At 35.3% G+C, this 14,789-nt stretch overlaps 1 protein-coding gene across 2 annotated transcripts; it reads left to right on the forward strand.

Annotated features, from left to right (window-relative positions):
- Positions 1 to 1,715: 1,715 nt before the first annotated feature.
- LOC135693536 (transcriptional adapter 1) lies at positions 1,716 to 14,581 on the forward strand. 2 transcript variants are annotated; one of them, XM_089111386.1, is made up of 10 exons: positions 1,716 to 1,940; positions 8,558 to 8,594; positions 8,869 to 8,923; positions 9,893 to 9,958; positions 10,145 to 10,251; positions 10,940 to 10,993; positions 12,975 to 13,130; positions 13,570 to 13,694; positions 13,778 to 13,904; positions 14,296 to 14,581. In XM_089111386.1, the coding sequence occupies exons 1-10, from the start codon at positions 1,879 to 1,881 to the stop codon at positions 14,464 to 14,466; spliced, it is 960 nt and encodes a 319-aa protein (XP_088967512.1). In that variant the 5' UTR covers positions 1,716 to 1,878; the 3' UTR covers positions 14,467 to 14,581. The 2 variants fall into 2 exon arrangements, with proteins under 2 accessions (XP_088967512.1, XP_088967513.1); XM_089111387.1 differs by having other exon boundaries at positions 1,732 to 1,940; positions 10,148 to 10,251.
- Positions 14,582 to 14,789: the final 208 nt, after the last annotated feature.

Raw genomic sequence — 14,789 nt, forward strand, 5'->3', positions numbered from 1 at the left:
TTTAAAACATTAGAATGAGGATATGACACATCTTTTTTCCAAAACCAAGGGTGTAAATTCCATGTTTTTTCTTTGGGGTAGTAGAGCTTTTGCCCTGGATATTGATCTGGCAAAATTTTGAAATTGTGCATCAATTCTATGATGAAATAGGCAGAACTCCAAAATTGAAGACAGAACATGGTAGAACATGAAGAAAAAGGGTTCAGGGAAACATCAGACAAACCCTGGGAAATTTTACACATCTATACCTCGGGCAAAGGTGTAGTGCACAGATCATTGGCAGGGATGTAGTGCTAGGAGGCTCAGGCCCCCTTATTGGTACAAAAAGTAGCAAACTTCTACTTTTGGTACTATTTTATGTGACATTTTGCTTGAGAGCCCCTGTTGTACTTTTCATATTACCACATTTCTGACTATTTGGGGGACAGTTCACAAGACTGTTAGAAAACTTGTATTTAGAGTACGAAGTTTTTCTCAAAGCCCGGCAAATTGCGTTGCTTAGGGGGTGCGTGTCACACCATCCCCAAACCCCCTCCAAACCTCTACACCCTGCAGTTTCGCCTAACATTCAACGTAGTAAAATGATAATAAGGATGAATTGTGACTTACGAGAAAGTTTCCATTTGTGAATGGGGTTCTTCTTCTAATGCAGAGAGACAACAATTATTATTCAGTTCCTGGAAATTCCTGAGATGAAACGACGATAAGAAATGCCTTCGGTCAGAAATCCATTCACATCTGAAAATTCGTGAAGCATTCCATATTAAAAAGCTTGCTGCGTTGCCAAGATGAGGGTATGCGTTCAGGTTGAAGCTTCCATCTTTGATTTGTCAAATTACTAGTCCATGTTGGCTGGAAGCCTCCACTGAACATCAATCGCACGCAATGAAGGAAAATAAATAAAACGACAACCGAGATTCCGACATGAATCGCCTCTTCCGAGCCTCTACCGAGTCGTGCGAATTTCAGTGCGAACGTATAACAATACCGCCGAATGTTGAAACAATGGTCCCTTCATACGTCACAAGGTACTTTTTCCGAAAAAAAGTTTGTCGTATTTTTACGGTGATTCTCAACTTTGAGCGTCTATATCTGGAAAACGAGTTGAGCTTTTCGAAAAAAAATTTCACGATAGCTTCTTTTTCTCGACTAACTACCAATTTATGCAAAAATCTCAGAAAAAATTTTTGGGCTGGAGTGGCCCTTTAATGAACAACTTCCTGCTTCCTCTGTCACATCCAAAGCATTTCGTTTCATAAATTCTTTTTGAGGTTCCTCAAACTGATATAGAGTCGAGTTTGCTATCTCGGCTTCCGTCAACCCATCAAATAATTTATGTTTGTCCCAGTTTATTGTTCCCCCATCTACTAGAGCATCACCTATGGAATACATTAGCCTTATGAGGTGGGGGCTGGAATGCAATAGTCATATATATAATTATCTTTGTAAATTGTGTGTTATGGATATCTTTATAACTTTTTGATCACTTTGTTACACGAATTAGATTGGTTTTTTACTTATTTGGTAATTAGAAACTGAAATAATTTGATTTCGGGTTTAAAATAAGATTACACACACAAAAACACATCCTACTGAATGTGCGGAACGAGATTAGGCGAAGATTCCTCGAAGCTAGTCGTCTTGTCTCATCAAAAATTATTGAAAAAACATCATATGTCTAATGAAGATTTAATTAACTGCAGTACTTGAACAGCCATCTTTTCTCTTAAGATTTGCAGAAAGTTCAAATTAATAGAAAAATGGATTCCTTCAGTGGACTGACATCATTTGTCGAAAAGAGTTTGTTGGGAGAAGTTTCAGCCTCAGTCCTGTTGTGAGCCTCTTTTTTGTTTTGTTTTGTCCTGAGAGGAAAGTGTCATGGCGGACGTCGAACTAGCGCGAAAACAACTTCTTGTAGCACTGGGAGAGTTTGGAGAAAAGTAAGTCATTTATTGTAATGTTTTTTAATATTCTGTTTAGAATGGAGGTGGAGAGCAGGTTTATAGTTTTATCATCCACAGCCAAGGTATGGATGCTCATATTCTGCTGATTTATAAATTAAATTAAGTTCTTGAGCTCAACTAGTTGATGGGGATGCTCTCTTCTCGTTAGTTTTTGGAAAACTAGGAAACTTCCCCTTTATGAAATTATACTTAAGATTATCTATTAGTTATTACCCAATTTACACTTTGATTATTTATATTTTGAATTCAAATGAAAAAATGAAATGAAAATCAATTATGGAAATTTGATTTTACGCCGGTTATGGCCTTTGAGATATTAGTGTCATTTACTAATTTCGGTGCAATTTCCTTCATTGAATGCAACTATCTTTGCCTCGAAAATGCAAAAGAATTAATGACGAATAATTTATCAAGTGAAGCATTGTGTTTGTTTTAATTTAGTAGTTTGCCACCAAAAGAGAATTGAAAACCAGGGTGGATTCCATGTACACTCACAGCTGTAATGCAGTATTATTTATATGGAAGTGAATTCTTCCGAATTTTGCAGAACAATAGACCAATAAACTGCATTTGAAATTATTTGATATTTTTGCAAATAATTTCTAGGGAAAATTTTATTCGCAAATTTTGAGGTAATATCATATTCAAATAGAGCAATCTTTAAGCTACTTATCTGTCTAAAATTAATCCCAATATTTGTTCCAATTAATCCAGGAGAAAATTTAGTTTAATTCCAACTTTTGTTGTGAATTTTTGATGAAAACTGCAATTTAGGCCACAAGTGGAGCTGACAATTTTCTCTGGCGCTCCTAAACAAATATATATGATTATACCAATCTTTCTGCATTAACTATGTTGTTTGGTAATGAGGCTACACCAAAACCACTGGCCATAGACAGGCAACTTCTAGGAAGTTACTGAAAATCACATTTTAAAACTTTGTAGAGTAAGCATGTGATGAAGATCTGAGACTATTCGGCTTATTGTATTTTGCGAAAATTTTCGCATAATGCGAAAATGCGAAATTTCGCAAAATACAAGTTTCGAGGTGGTATTTTGTAAAATGCGAAAACTGATTCTAAAAACTTTATTTGCCCATATCAACGACCGAAAACAAGCAATTCATATTCAGGGCGACTCTGTTCATGCAAATAGCCTAGTTCATGTCCCATTTAACGTTATATAACTCATGGACACATTTTGGAAAATGGTTCAAAAACCAACCACATCAAGGCCATGAACGGCCTAATTGTGAATTGCCCATTCCAGCGAAAGACGATAACAGTAAGCATCCGGGTGCTTGCTAATTGGTAAATACCCAACATTCTGCGTGTTCTGTGTTGTTTTAGGAGTAATTTACGCCTTTATCCACAAGGCCTATTTTCCTGCTTCCTTCCCGGTGAAACCCGTGTGGCTGGAAAAGGACAGGGGTGATGTCAAAAGATTTTCGCAAAATACAAAATGGCTGGGGGTTTTTGTATTTTGCGAAACTCGCCAAACATTGTCGAAATGTTAGTTTTTATTTGAGAAAATGTACGGAAAGGCTTTGGGTTGTATTTAAAATTTTGTTTTTTGAGTAGGCATCAAAAGATTCGATCCAATTAAAGAATTTTCGCAAAATACAAAATGGCTAATGGCTTTTGTATTTTGCGAAAACTCGCCCAACATTGTCGAAATGCTAGTTTTTATTTGAATAAATGTACGGTAATGCTTTAGAAAGAGGCTTTGGGTTTTTTTGATAGTGTAGCAGGAACCTATAACAAAAAGGTGTATGCATTTTCTTTGGCGCCAGACAATGACTCACTTCTTAAAAGAAATTAGCAGGACGCCCATTATTTGTGTCATCAACGTGTGAAGACTTCCCTCTTCTCATTCATAATGACATTTTTCTTTTGTTCTACTTCCTGGGTGCCTATTTGTGCCAATCTGGTGACATTCCATGTGATTGAATTTTATCGGTTGGGCGAGTTTTCGCAAAATACAAAAACCCCCAGCCATTTTGTATTTTGCGAAAATGCTTTAATTGGATCGAATCTTTTGATGTCTACTCAATTGACAAGATTTTAAATACAGTCCAAAGCCTTTCGGTACATTTTCTCAAATAAAAACTAACATTTCGACAATATTTGGCTAGTTTTCGCAAAATACCAAAACCCCCAGCCATTTTGTATTTTGCGAAAATTCTTTAATTTGATCGAATCTTTTGATGCCTACTCAATTGACAAGATTTGAAATACAGTCCAAAGCCTTTCCGTACATTTTCTCAAATAAAAACTAACATTTCGACAATATTTGGCTAGTTTTCGCAAAATACAAAAACCCCCAGCCATTTTGTATTTTGCGAATATTCTTTAATTTGATCGAATCTTTTGATGCCTACTCAATTGACAAGATTTTAAATACAGTCCAAAGCCTTTCCGTACATTTTCTCAAATAAAAACTAACATTTCGACAATGTTTGGCGAGTTTTTGCAAAATACAAAAACCCCCAGCCATTTTGTATTTTGCGAAAATTCTTTAATTTGATCGAATCTTTTGATGCCTACTCAATTGACAAGATTTTAAATACAGTCCAAAGCCTTTCCGTGCATTTTCTCAAATAAAAACTAACATTTCGACAATGTTTGGCGAGTTTTTGCAAAATACAAAAACAACCAGCCATTTTGTATTTTGCGAAAATCTTTTGATATCACCCCCGTCCTTTTCCAGCCACGCGGGTTTCACCGGGAAGGAAACAGGAAAATAGGCCTTGTGGATAAAGGCGTAAATTACTCCTAAAACAACACAGAACACGCAGAATGTTGGGTATTTACCAATTACCAATTAGCAAGCACCGGGATGCTTACTGTTATCGTCTTTCGCTGGAATGGGCAATTCACAATTAGGCCGTTCATGGCCTTGGTGTGGTTGGTTTTTTAACCATTTTCCAAAATGTGTCCATGAGTTATCTAACGTTAAATGGGACATGAACTAGGCTATTTGCATGAACAGAGTCGCCCTGAATATGAATTGCTTGTTTTCGGTCGTTGATATGGGCAAATAAAGTTTTTAGAATCAGTTTTCGCATTTTACAAAATACCACCTCGAAACTTGTATTTTGCGAAATTTCGCATTTTCGCATTATGTGAAAATTTTCGCAAAATACAATAAGCCAGACTATTCCCCATGGCCATCTTCAGGTTTTGTAGAAACTATTCAAAAGTTCATTTCAGCAGTTTTATCTTCATAAGCCCTGTCTGACAGGAGAGCCAATGATTTTTCCACCATTGACTACTGCAGGCATCTCCATTCTCTGACCACGTTTTCCAGCCGATCAGCCCTGTTTACCTGACAATTTATGTACTGCTTTGGAAACAAAACGTAGGCTAATGTATGATAATTACAGCACAAAATAGGACTTTACCGAGATAAAAATACACTGCGATGTCTTGACTATGCTATTTCGCTGTACTTTGTTTCTAGAAACTATGATAAGAGACCTTTTGAAGCTAATTTCGGACACCTGACTCATACCAGATTCTGTTGTCTTGCCATTCTGAGAATTGCAAACTCAACTTCAGAAATTTATTACAGTGCAAAAGAAATATTCTTATTCATTAATACTGAACTTTACAATTCAGAGTTTATTGAGTTACTCAGGGGTGTATTTGCTTTTGCAATATCTTTTAGAGTTTTAAAAAAAATGCAATTAATTAGAGGGAGGTATGACTGCAGCCTAAGTAGAATTGAATTCTGCGGTGTGACAGCTGTGACTAGGGTATCAAAAGTATTGCACCAGCTTGCACAAAATAACATCACTTTTCGTTAACCTTTTGACAATTTAAAACATTTGAATGTAAATATTGGGTGAAATAGGCGTATTTTATAGCAAATTTTGGCATAAAAAGTTTGAAAATTTTGCTGATGCCATAGAAAACTTAGTTAGAAAGGTATGGGAAAAGTTATTCAAATGAGAGGCGAGTCACTATAAAATATTTACAAGGAAGTGGTCTTTAATTTTGAAAAAAATGTTGACCGAGTAAGATGCAGCCGCACAACAGCTGTGAGAAATCAAAGAAAGATTTTTTGAGAGCATTTCAGTAGTAAAGAAGCCAAGAACTGGACAACCAAAAAATAATTTCAATTGGAGGGGAGGAAAATTGTCTCTTTCACTGCGTTAACACCAAGGGACACTGAATGAAATGAAACTCAATACTGAGCAAGGTTTTGCAGCTCAAAATCCCTCCAGACCAAATATAATGAGTGTTCTGCACAACCACAAAATGAAAAGTTACCTGAGTAAAAGAAAACCATTTTCACAGAGATTTATTTCCAACCAAGAATAATTAAAGCTTTGCCATGACCAGAGGCAAGTCCAGTATTTAACAAGATTAAAAATGTTTGTCCTCATATAAAAAATGTTACAAATCATGGCAGATAATTTCATTAATTATAATTATAATCATTAATTGAAAGAATTCTCAGGCCTAATACGAATTTCCACAAGAATGCACTGCCCAAATATATGGATCCGTTTCAAGGAGGCTTTTTGTGATTTCAAAAGTTTGCGGCTACTCATCAAAATATTGAAATTTGAAACAGTTAAAAGACGTCTGTTACTGTTTTTTTTAAACAGGTGCTCTAAATGAATTGAAGTTTTGATTGGTGGTGCCATTTTTCTTCCTTAGAAGTGGTGGAATACTTCAGGGCCGCCGGAGCCAGGGGGGCCATGGGGGCACAGGCCCCCCTGTTTTCAAAAATGATAAATAAGTGCCCCTTTTTGAAATATATTGCGTGTATTTTTTCAATGCCAGATATTCTGCCTTTAGAAACCAAGTAAAATAACATAACTCTGGACGCTGTTGGAGGACCATTCATTGAAAATTCCTTGAATGTTTACTCTGTCTTGATGCACGAAGTGCAAGCTTGCTTCACAACATTGTGTTCAATGTTTTTTATGAAGAAATGAAAAAGTTGTGTCCCTGCAATGAATACATGCTAACAAAAACTTAATTTTTTTATCTATGATTAGAACAATATACAAGACTAGACATAATATAAAAAATTGCACTCTTATCTATGCCACAATTTGTTGCACTTCACTATAATATTGATTTATCTAAAAAGTTATCTGCAACATCATATCAGTAAATTCCTGCCCTTTTTGTGTTTCCTCTGACTGATTAAGAATGCAACCCAATTTTCAAGATTCTATGCCCCCAAATTCTAGCTTTTTTCGAGTTTCTCGGAACTCACATGTAATACGGTTTACCAACAGACTGAGTGAGCCCCTCCCCCCCCCCCCGGGATCAAGTTTAAGGAGAGTTAAAAACTTGTTTCATTCATAAGACTGACGAGATAAACTTAATCAATGTTGCAAATTAAATTTGCTATGACAGTGAAGAATGTGCCCGCACCTTCAGCCGATTGCATGAAGATGACTTAACCATAAAATTCTTTAGCTTTTGAAAAAAAATTACATGGAGGCGAACAAATTTCTGTTTAAGTGGGGTTGGTGCGAATTTGAAGGGGGATAAAATTGTTTGAATATAAAAGTAATAAAATCAATATCATTATTATGTCCAACGTGTGTCATAGTTTTTATAATTGTCTAAATTACCATGAAATCTGTACCATTTTGGGCACTTACTAATTTTTCGGGAAAAAATATCTGTATAATCAATATGTACAAGTTTAACAAATACAGAAGAACTATCCACTAAAATAAAAGCAAAATGAGCAATATGTACACTTTGTAACATCTGATCTTTAATATTTCGGAAACTTTCAAACTGCTATTGTCAAAAATAGTTTTATTAGAATTTGTAATTGCATGTTGGTTTTTTTTCTTAGTAGGAATGGATTATCAATGCAATCAAATCTTAAAGTTTTCTTGATGTTACTTTTTATAGAACAAATCTGCCCATTCTTTCTTTCTTGTGTCCTTGAAAATTTTCTTTTTGTCAGTTTCTTTTCCATTCCTGAGAAATTTGGTGTTAATTACGAATTAAGAAACTCTGTCAATTTGTGCTGGCACCAAGTTACTCTGGATCAGGTTTCTCGATCTATTTCCTAAGTCAAGCTGTTACTAGGCACAGTTTCTTGCAGAATGATATACCAAATTTATTTCCACTTTTGGCTAAAGTTTTCCTTGACCTCTGCAGAAAACTGGGGGACCATGCCCCCATGCCACCCCACCACCCCCCCCCCCCCCACCCGCTTTTACCAGCCCTAGTCTAAATGACCTGAAATTTCATGTCGTTTATTATATAACTTGTTATTATATCATACTGTATAACTCTATTCTTATGTAATTTTGCTACTTAAATTGTGCCCACTTCGTTATTCTTGGTAACTTAATAGGGTGCTGGGCTCGAAAATCATCTAAATCTCTCAGCATCCTAGGCAACTATGCTAACAAAAACGTTGTTATTTCAATTATCTTGATATTTTATACACAGCTAATTAATTATCAAAATAAATTGTAAACCAAAATTGTTGTTGCTGAATTACATGAATTTGAATTTGAATTCGATTCATATGTTTTAGTCTTCATAATATTAAGAAGAATTTTCATTCCATTCATATGTTTTCAATTCCTTTCCTTATTTCAGGTATTGGAATAATATGAAACTATGGTATAAACAGAAGGTATCAATGAAATTTTTTATAACTGGTTTATTCAGCAAATTTTCCAATCATGAAAATGGAAACTTCCAATATAATGTTAACATACATGAGCAAATACATATTGAATTATTACAGTAAGTCTTTGCTCTTTGAAAAACATTAAGTGTTCAACTTTATACAACAGAGAAATTTCCCAAATGTTTATTGGGCAATTGCCCCCTTGTGAGAATGCTAAAAGACTCTGGTTATTGATGCTACTACTACAACTGTATGAAAATACCCCTTTATATTCTAGATAACAAAAGATGACTTTGATAATCAGGCATTTCAGCTTCTAGGTCCCGGAAAAAGTAAGTGATAATTTTTTTATTGTCACCGAATGTAGTTAGTGTATAACCCAATTTGAGCTTGTTTTGCTCTATGCTTGTATTAATCAGGAACATCAATATCCTATGAAAATGGAAATTTGCATTAGCGGATTACTAAAACCAATGAAGAAGGGCTTTCTTCTTAGGCTTATTTCCTTTGCTTTCGTAACTATTCAAGCACAGGTTAGGCCTAATTTGTTTGAAAAATAGAGAGGAACAAAGCAACATGACAACAAGAATCCTATGTAATGAGATGAGTTTTAGAATAAATTAGATTTAATTGATACTGATATTTTGCCCTAGCATACAGGGCTTCATCAGAGAGTTAAAATTTTTTCGCCTGCTTAGCTTGTATCAAATCATTAAATTTTCACATTGATGAAGCTGAACAAAAGTGCATCTGGAAATTTGATTTGGTCAAGGGTAACACTCCCATACCATTTATTTTCTAAGCTACCACTTTTTAGTGCTACTTTGAATAGTGATTCCATCAATGCACTTGATTTGCGCGATAAGGTAAGAATAGGTAAGAAAATATTAGGGTAGTAGCGGTTACCGAGGTAGCACGTAGCATTGGTTGCTACAAACGGTTGTTGCCAGTTCATTGATAATTCTGAAAATACCCCACCAAAATGGTCTTATGGGCCAGTTCGTCCATCAAGCATTGATAAGGCAGACTATAATAGGGTAATGAAAATTACATGCCAAAGTTTTCTTTTAAGTTGGCTACCTTCCTTCAAGTTAATACTCCTCTGTTTGTAGTTAATACTCCTCTGTTTGTAGTTTATACTCCTCTGTTTGTAGTTTATACTTCTCTGTTTGTAGCTTATACTCCTCTGTTTGTAGTTTGTACTCCTCTGTTTGTAGTTTATACTCCTCTGTTTGTAGTTTGTACTCCTATGTTTGTAGTTTGTACTCCTCTGTTTGTAGTTTATACTCCTCTGTTTGTAGTTCATCTCCACAATGAGTTTTTACTGGCCATACTAGCAAGGTGTCATGCACTCATAACAGCACCAGGTTTGTATCCTATCTTCTACTTCCGTTTTTGTATTCGCTATCCAGAACCAAATTTTGTCACATTGCTTCACGGTAGAGACAACTATCGACTTTATTTGGTAATATCTTCAGATACTCTCGCTTTCTCGAATTGATTTGTTTTCTCGTGCAATTTTTTATCCCTGAAATAAATATATCGATTTATAGCAGCTTCGTTACCAGCAAAGACATCACAAAAAGCAGCCTCGAGATCAGTGCTACTAAGAAAGCCCAAAGTCAAACGGCCTAATCAACACATTAAAGTCAGATTACAGGTTTGTGCTTTGCAATTTTAATTTTCAAAATAAATCTTTGAATAATTATGTGCTCAAAAATGTTTCTTTTTGAACTTTTTATCATCTTACGAAGCACTAGATAACAGGGTTGTCTAAGCTTTAAGATTTGAATGAAATAACGCGAAGGAAAGTCATCGTTGTTTATTGAAGAATGCTTTCTTTTTTGCGTGATTTAGATGACTGTTGACAGAATAACAAACTTCTTTGCTTCTGGTTATGTATACTGATGAGTTGAAAAACGGACTCTTTTTTTCACAACAAGCAGTTTAATTTCCTGTGTGTTTTTAGCTTCCAGATTCCGATCTCTTTAAACGAAGAGATTGCCGCCCGTGTTAGGTTTCGTGTTAGGAGACTTGATCATACAGCGACACTGCATTAGGACTAATTTGTTAATATTAGCCGATTGTTTACAGGTGTGCCCTTTCTGGAGATCATAGCCAAATGTAGTACGATGCTTCAAGTAGACCTTGATTTCAATTCGACCCCCTACTGGAATTTCTATAGCTGCAAGCCACTACTCAAGAAAAACTAAGGGATGTCCTTGGTCCTTGCCACTTAATCGTTGCATGTTACGAGCTGTTCCCTTTGGCACCTTATATTAGCACCATGTAAGCGCCTCTCTGTTTAGGGGAAGGTAGCTAATGAAATTTTGTCCTCCGTCTTACAGCATCAGTTTGAGGCTGCTGATCCATTGTGTCACACTAGAGTTCCATTGCAAAAGGTTTGTCTTTCATTACAAAAGTATCAAGGAGAAACCAAAACTACTTCTCCGGCTCAGTTAGCTAGATTGGTATTGAAGTAGTATTGAAGAATTGTGGTATTAAAGGTGACACCAATACATTGAGGGGGCTATGTACTAATACTACTATTGGTAATATTCAAAGTACTAACATTCATACTAATACTACTATTGGTAATATTCAAAGTACTAATAACATGTACTAGTATTCAAAGAATATGAGCAGGTAGAATGGATGGCGAACAGGGAAGAACTGTAAGCAAGAAGGTGTAAATAGTAAGGATGAGAAGGAAAGCAAAGCTAAAATAATAGACTTCCTGAAATGAGATTAATAAAGTTGTTACACGTGATATAGTTTCCAACCTTTAAATATTTCAGAATTGTCAATCAAAACTATTCAATATTTGGTGATCTTCAGATTTTGTTATGTAAGTTGGCGGTCTTCGTTGATCTTAAAGTGTACAAATGGGCTAATCTCTTCAGGGTGTGGGGCACTGTATTTACAAATTGTAAGTTATTTACATATTCAGATTGTCAATACTATTTCAACCGTTTGACCATTGTTGTCTTTCTTAAAGTCTCTGATATTGTTCCCCTTTTACAGCAAGAATCTATTCTTTTTTTTATTTACACGTCTATGCCTATTGAACTAATTTGCATTTTTTTCTGTCTCACGCCTCGTGCTGGATGAATTGTCCATAATATCACAAAAGGGTACGTTTTTTGCTCTGTCTTTTTACAAATTCTATGCATAATTACAATGATCAAGATTAACTGAACATATTTAGCGAACATATAATGGAGAATAACTACGATTTCGCTTTTGTATAAAATTTCAAAGAAAGATGGGTACAGGTATTTGCGTAGCCCTCGGGAATGAATCTTTTTTGAAAGACGAAGGTATTTCGCAGTTTCTTTTGGCAAAACACAGTGAGCATTTCAAAACTGTTGTGTTTCTGCTCATGATTCACATCGGTAAGGTAGATTGGTTAGTGTCATTTCTGCAGAACTTTCACTGTGAATTCCTCTATTTTTGTCAACAAGACCTATGTTTGAAAATATTGCAATACGATTATGCAAAAAGAACCTTTTTATTGTTTTTCATTAAACATACAAAAACGCAAAGCTTTGTGCGATGTTAACATGCGAGGATACAGAAATGCAAAAGCCTTGTGCGACGAGCGTGGATAAAAAAGTGCTTGATTCCCTATTGGTTATCCTTGATTCCATATGTAAACGGTAATAGGTCTCTTGTGAAATTTATTCTTATAATGAGATTTATCCAGCACGGTTTCAAAGTGACCTGTTGGGTAGGAATAGTAATCCAATAGCGAACTCACTGCGTATCATGTAAATGCACCATGATTTAGATATCTAGATTCCAGGTATCGAAACGTCTGGCTTGTACTCATTTTATTGGAAGATTTAATGGTACGCAAATATCCTGTATTAGATATTTTCATCTCTTTTACTGTATAAAAAGGAAAGAAACAATTTCTTTCTTGAATTCTGTTTTTAAAAACCCCTCAAATTGTCCTTGCTAATATCTTAGAAGAAATTGATTTTCAAATATCAAATTCAGCACTTTACCACGCGACCCATTCCTGGCCTACGACTGAAAATATTATTTTCTTTAAGATCGAACTGATTTTATTTTATTTCATCAAAGCTATGGATATCATGAAAAAGATGAAATATCATATGAAAATATTCTCTTCTCGTACGTAGCTTCATGAAAGTGGCAATATTTTGTTTAGATAGTTCGAAGCTACTTTCATTAAACAACGAGCAGAATCATTGAAATGTTTAGCAATGCCAGACAGTTATTTGTTAAAAGAAATTGAAACTAGTGAAGGTGTATGTATGATAATCGATTCTACTAATGGTTTACTCAATTTACTCATCTGGAAGAATAGGCAAATTATTTGAGTTGAAATTATTGTGTATTGAAATATTGCTTGCAGATCCAGTTGAAGAGAATGATACAAAATTATGCAGCGTGGAAGTTGCGTTACCAGATGTCGCAACTTTACATGGGCGTTTGTATCTTGGTGCATGGGAACATGGCCTAAATTCGGTTGCTGAAGACACAGCCTCTCTGCTTTCACACGCAGTAGAAGTATGTAATAGACTAAGGGACTTATTTCCTATTTTGTGACTGTTTTTGTTTGTTAGATGACTCTGTTTTGTGTACCCCTCTCTTACGGATCTTTATCGTCGTCATCATATACATATGCTTGTTCATCTCGGGACATGAGATTTAGCACAATAAAATGAAAAAAAACTGAATCATACACCACGAGATTGATAAAAACAGGATTATGATTAACTAATAGTTGCTTAAATGTGTATTTTATAAAATCAAACTGCGAAAAACAAGAAATTAACAGATTAACATAACAGGAAACATAAAGATTCCGGCAAAAACCTCAAAATTTTAGCTCTTATTCCTTCAAGTGCAAGGAAATGTTATCCTTACAAATAAGTAATAAAATATTTTCGTATAGCTATAAAAAACGGAATACAAGAAATAAGGGTTGTTTGTCATTTCGTTACAGGCTCATTTGAAAAATATACTAACAGCATGTATTGCAAGGCGGAGACCATACAGGCTGAGGGACGATCATTTTTTGTATTCATTCGGGACAGAATGCCCTGCACAACGACATAACTTCAAGAAAAGGTAATTATTGTTGCCACTTTCATGTTTAATTAGCAAATTTATGAAAAGTTTGAGTTTATAACGGGTTCGATTTCTTTCGACAGAATTTCAGATGATGCATGTACTGCTGACGAAGCCGAGGCAGCGGCGGTGTTGTCACTTGCGTCAAATCGAGGTCATTCCGATGCTAACCAATCTCTATCGACTTTCGACCTTCGAGATACTCTTCAGGTATTTAAAAACTAAACTAGCCTTTCCTACCATTAAATTTTAGAATAGCACAATAGTGCGTTCCCCTTGCCATTTTCGTATTTTAAACCAGAGCTGTATGTAATCGTTCGCAGCTAAGATTGTTTTGGTAAAAAGATCAAATCGTTGATAGATTAGGCCCATTTGAAGTTAGGCCGACTAACTTTTAACAGCCGATTCTCGGTTTTATTTATGCTAGCATGGCAAAAACTGAGTCCTTTGATGTTTTTTATATCATTTAAAGCTCAGTCAGAAGTACTCTGTTTACCCATTAATGGTTAGGGCACCAACTTTAAAGCCCTTTAATCTTACATATATTTATCATGCCAATTCATGCTTGTATTTTGATAAGGTTCTATATATCTTTTTTAAGGCAAACCGCAGCTTGATTCCATCGCACACTGTTCGTGCAAGTAACATGGAAAGGATTCTAGCCGAACTTTGGCACCCTGGCCACGAGGAAATAGAGCAAAATCAGTTGTACAAGTTGGAAACTAAGCGATTCAATGACATTGTTAAACAGCAAAGAGGCCTTAGAGCTTAGGTATAATTTTTAATTATATTTTAATTGCGTTAATAAATTGTTAAAATTGTATAAGGTTTTCATTGGCAAAGCTGCTACTCATTTTTGCTTTGAGATTATGGTGTTGTTAACTTCAGGTGTGACTCTCAGTTTTTGATTCAATACATTTCCGAGTTTGAGAAATAAGAGAGAACAACATTGATGACCCTACCAGCAGGGGCGTAACTACCTCTTTGCCTTGAGGATGAGAGGTTGTCATTGTTTTTGCCCGATATTTTTGGAATTGCTCGATGAAAATCTTTGAGGAAAAATTTCGAGGTGTTCGGATGGATACGTATTAGAAA

Source organism: Rhopilema esculentum, chromosome 11, assembly GCF_057945365.1.
Source record: "Rhopilema esculentum isolate cy_ngs chromosome 11, ASM5794536v1, whole genome shotgun sequence".
Classification (NCBI taxonomy): domain Eukaryota; kingdom Metazoa; phylum Cnidaria; class Scyphozoa; order Rhizostomeae; family Rhizostomatidae; genus Rhopilema; species Rhopilema esculentum.

Coding starts and splice junctions, on each gene's coding strand:
- LOC135693536 (XM_089111386.1), top strand. CDS start 1,879: ATGGCGGACGTCGAACTAGCGCGAAAACAACTTCTTGTAGCACTGGGA. Junction 8,924..9,892: donor GCTTCTAGGTCCCGGAAAAA/GTAAGTGATAAT, acceptor CTCTGTTTGTAG/TTCATCTCCACAATGAGTTT. Junction 10,252..10,939: donor ACATTAAAGTCAGATTACAG/GTTTGTGCTTTG, acceptor TCCGTCTTACAG/CATCAGTTTGAGGCTGCTGA.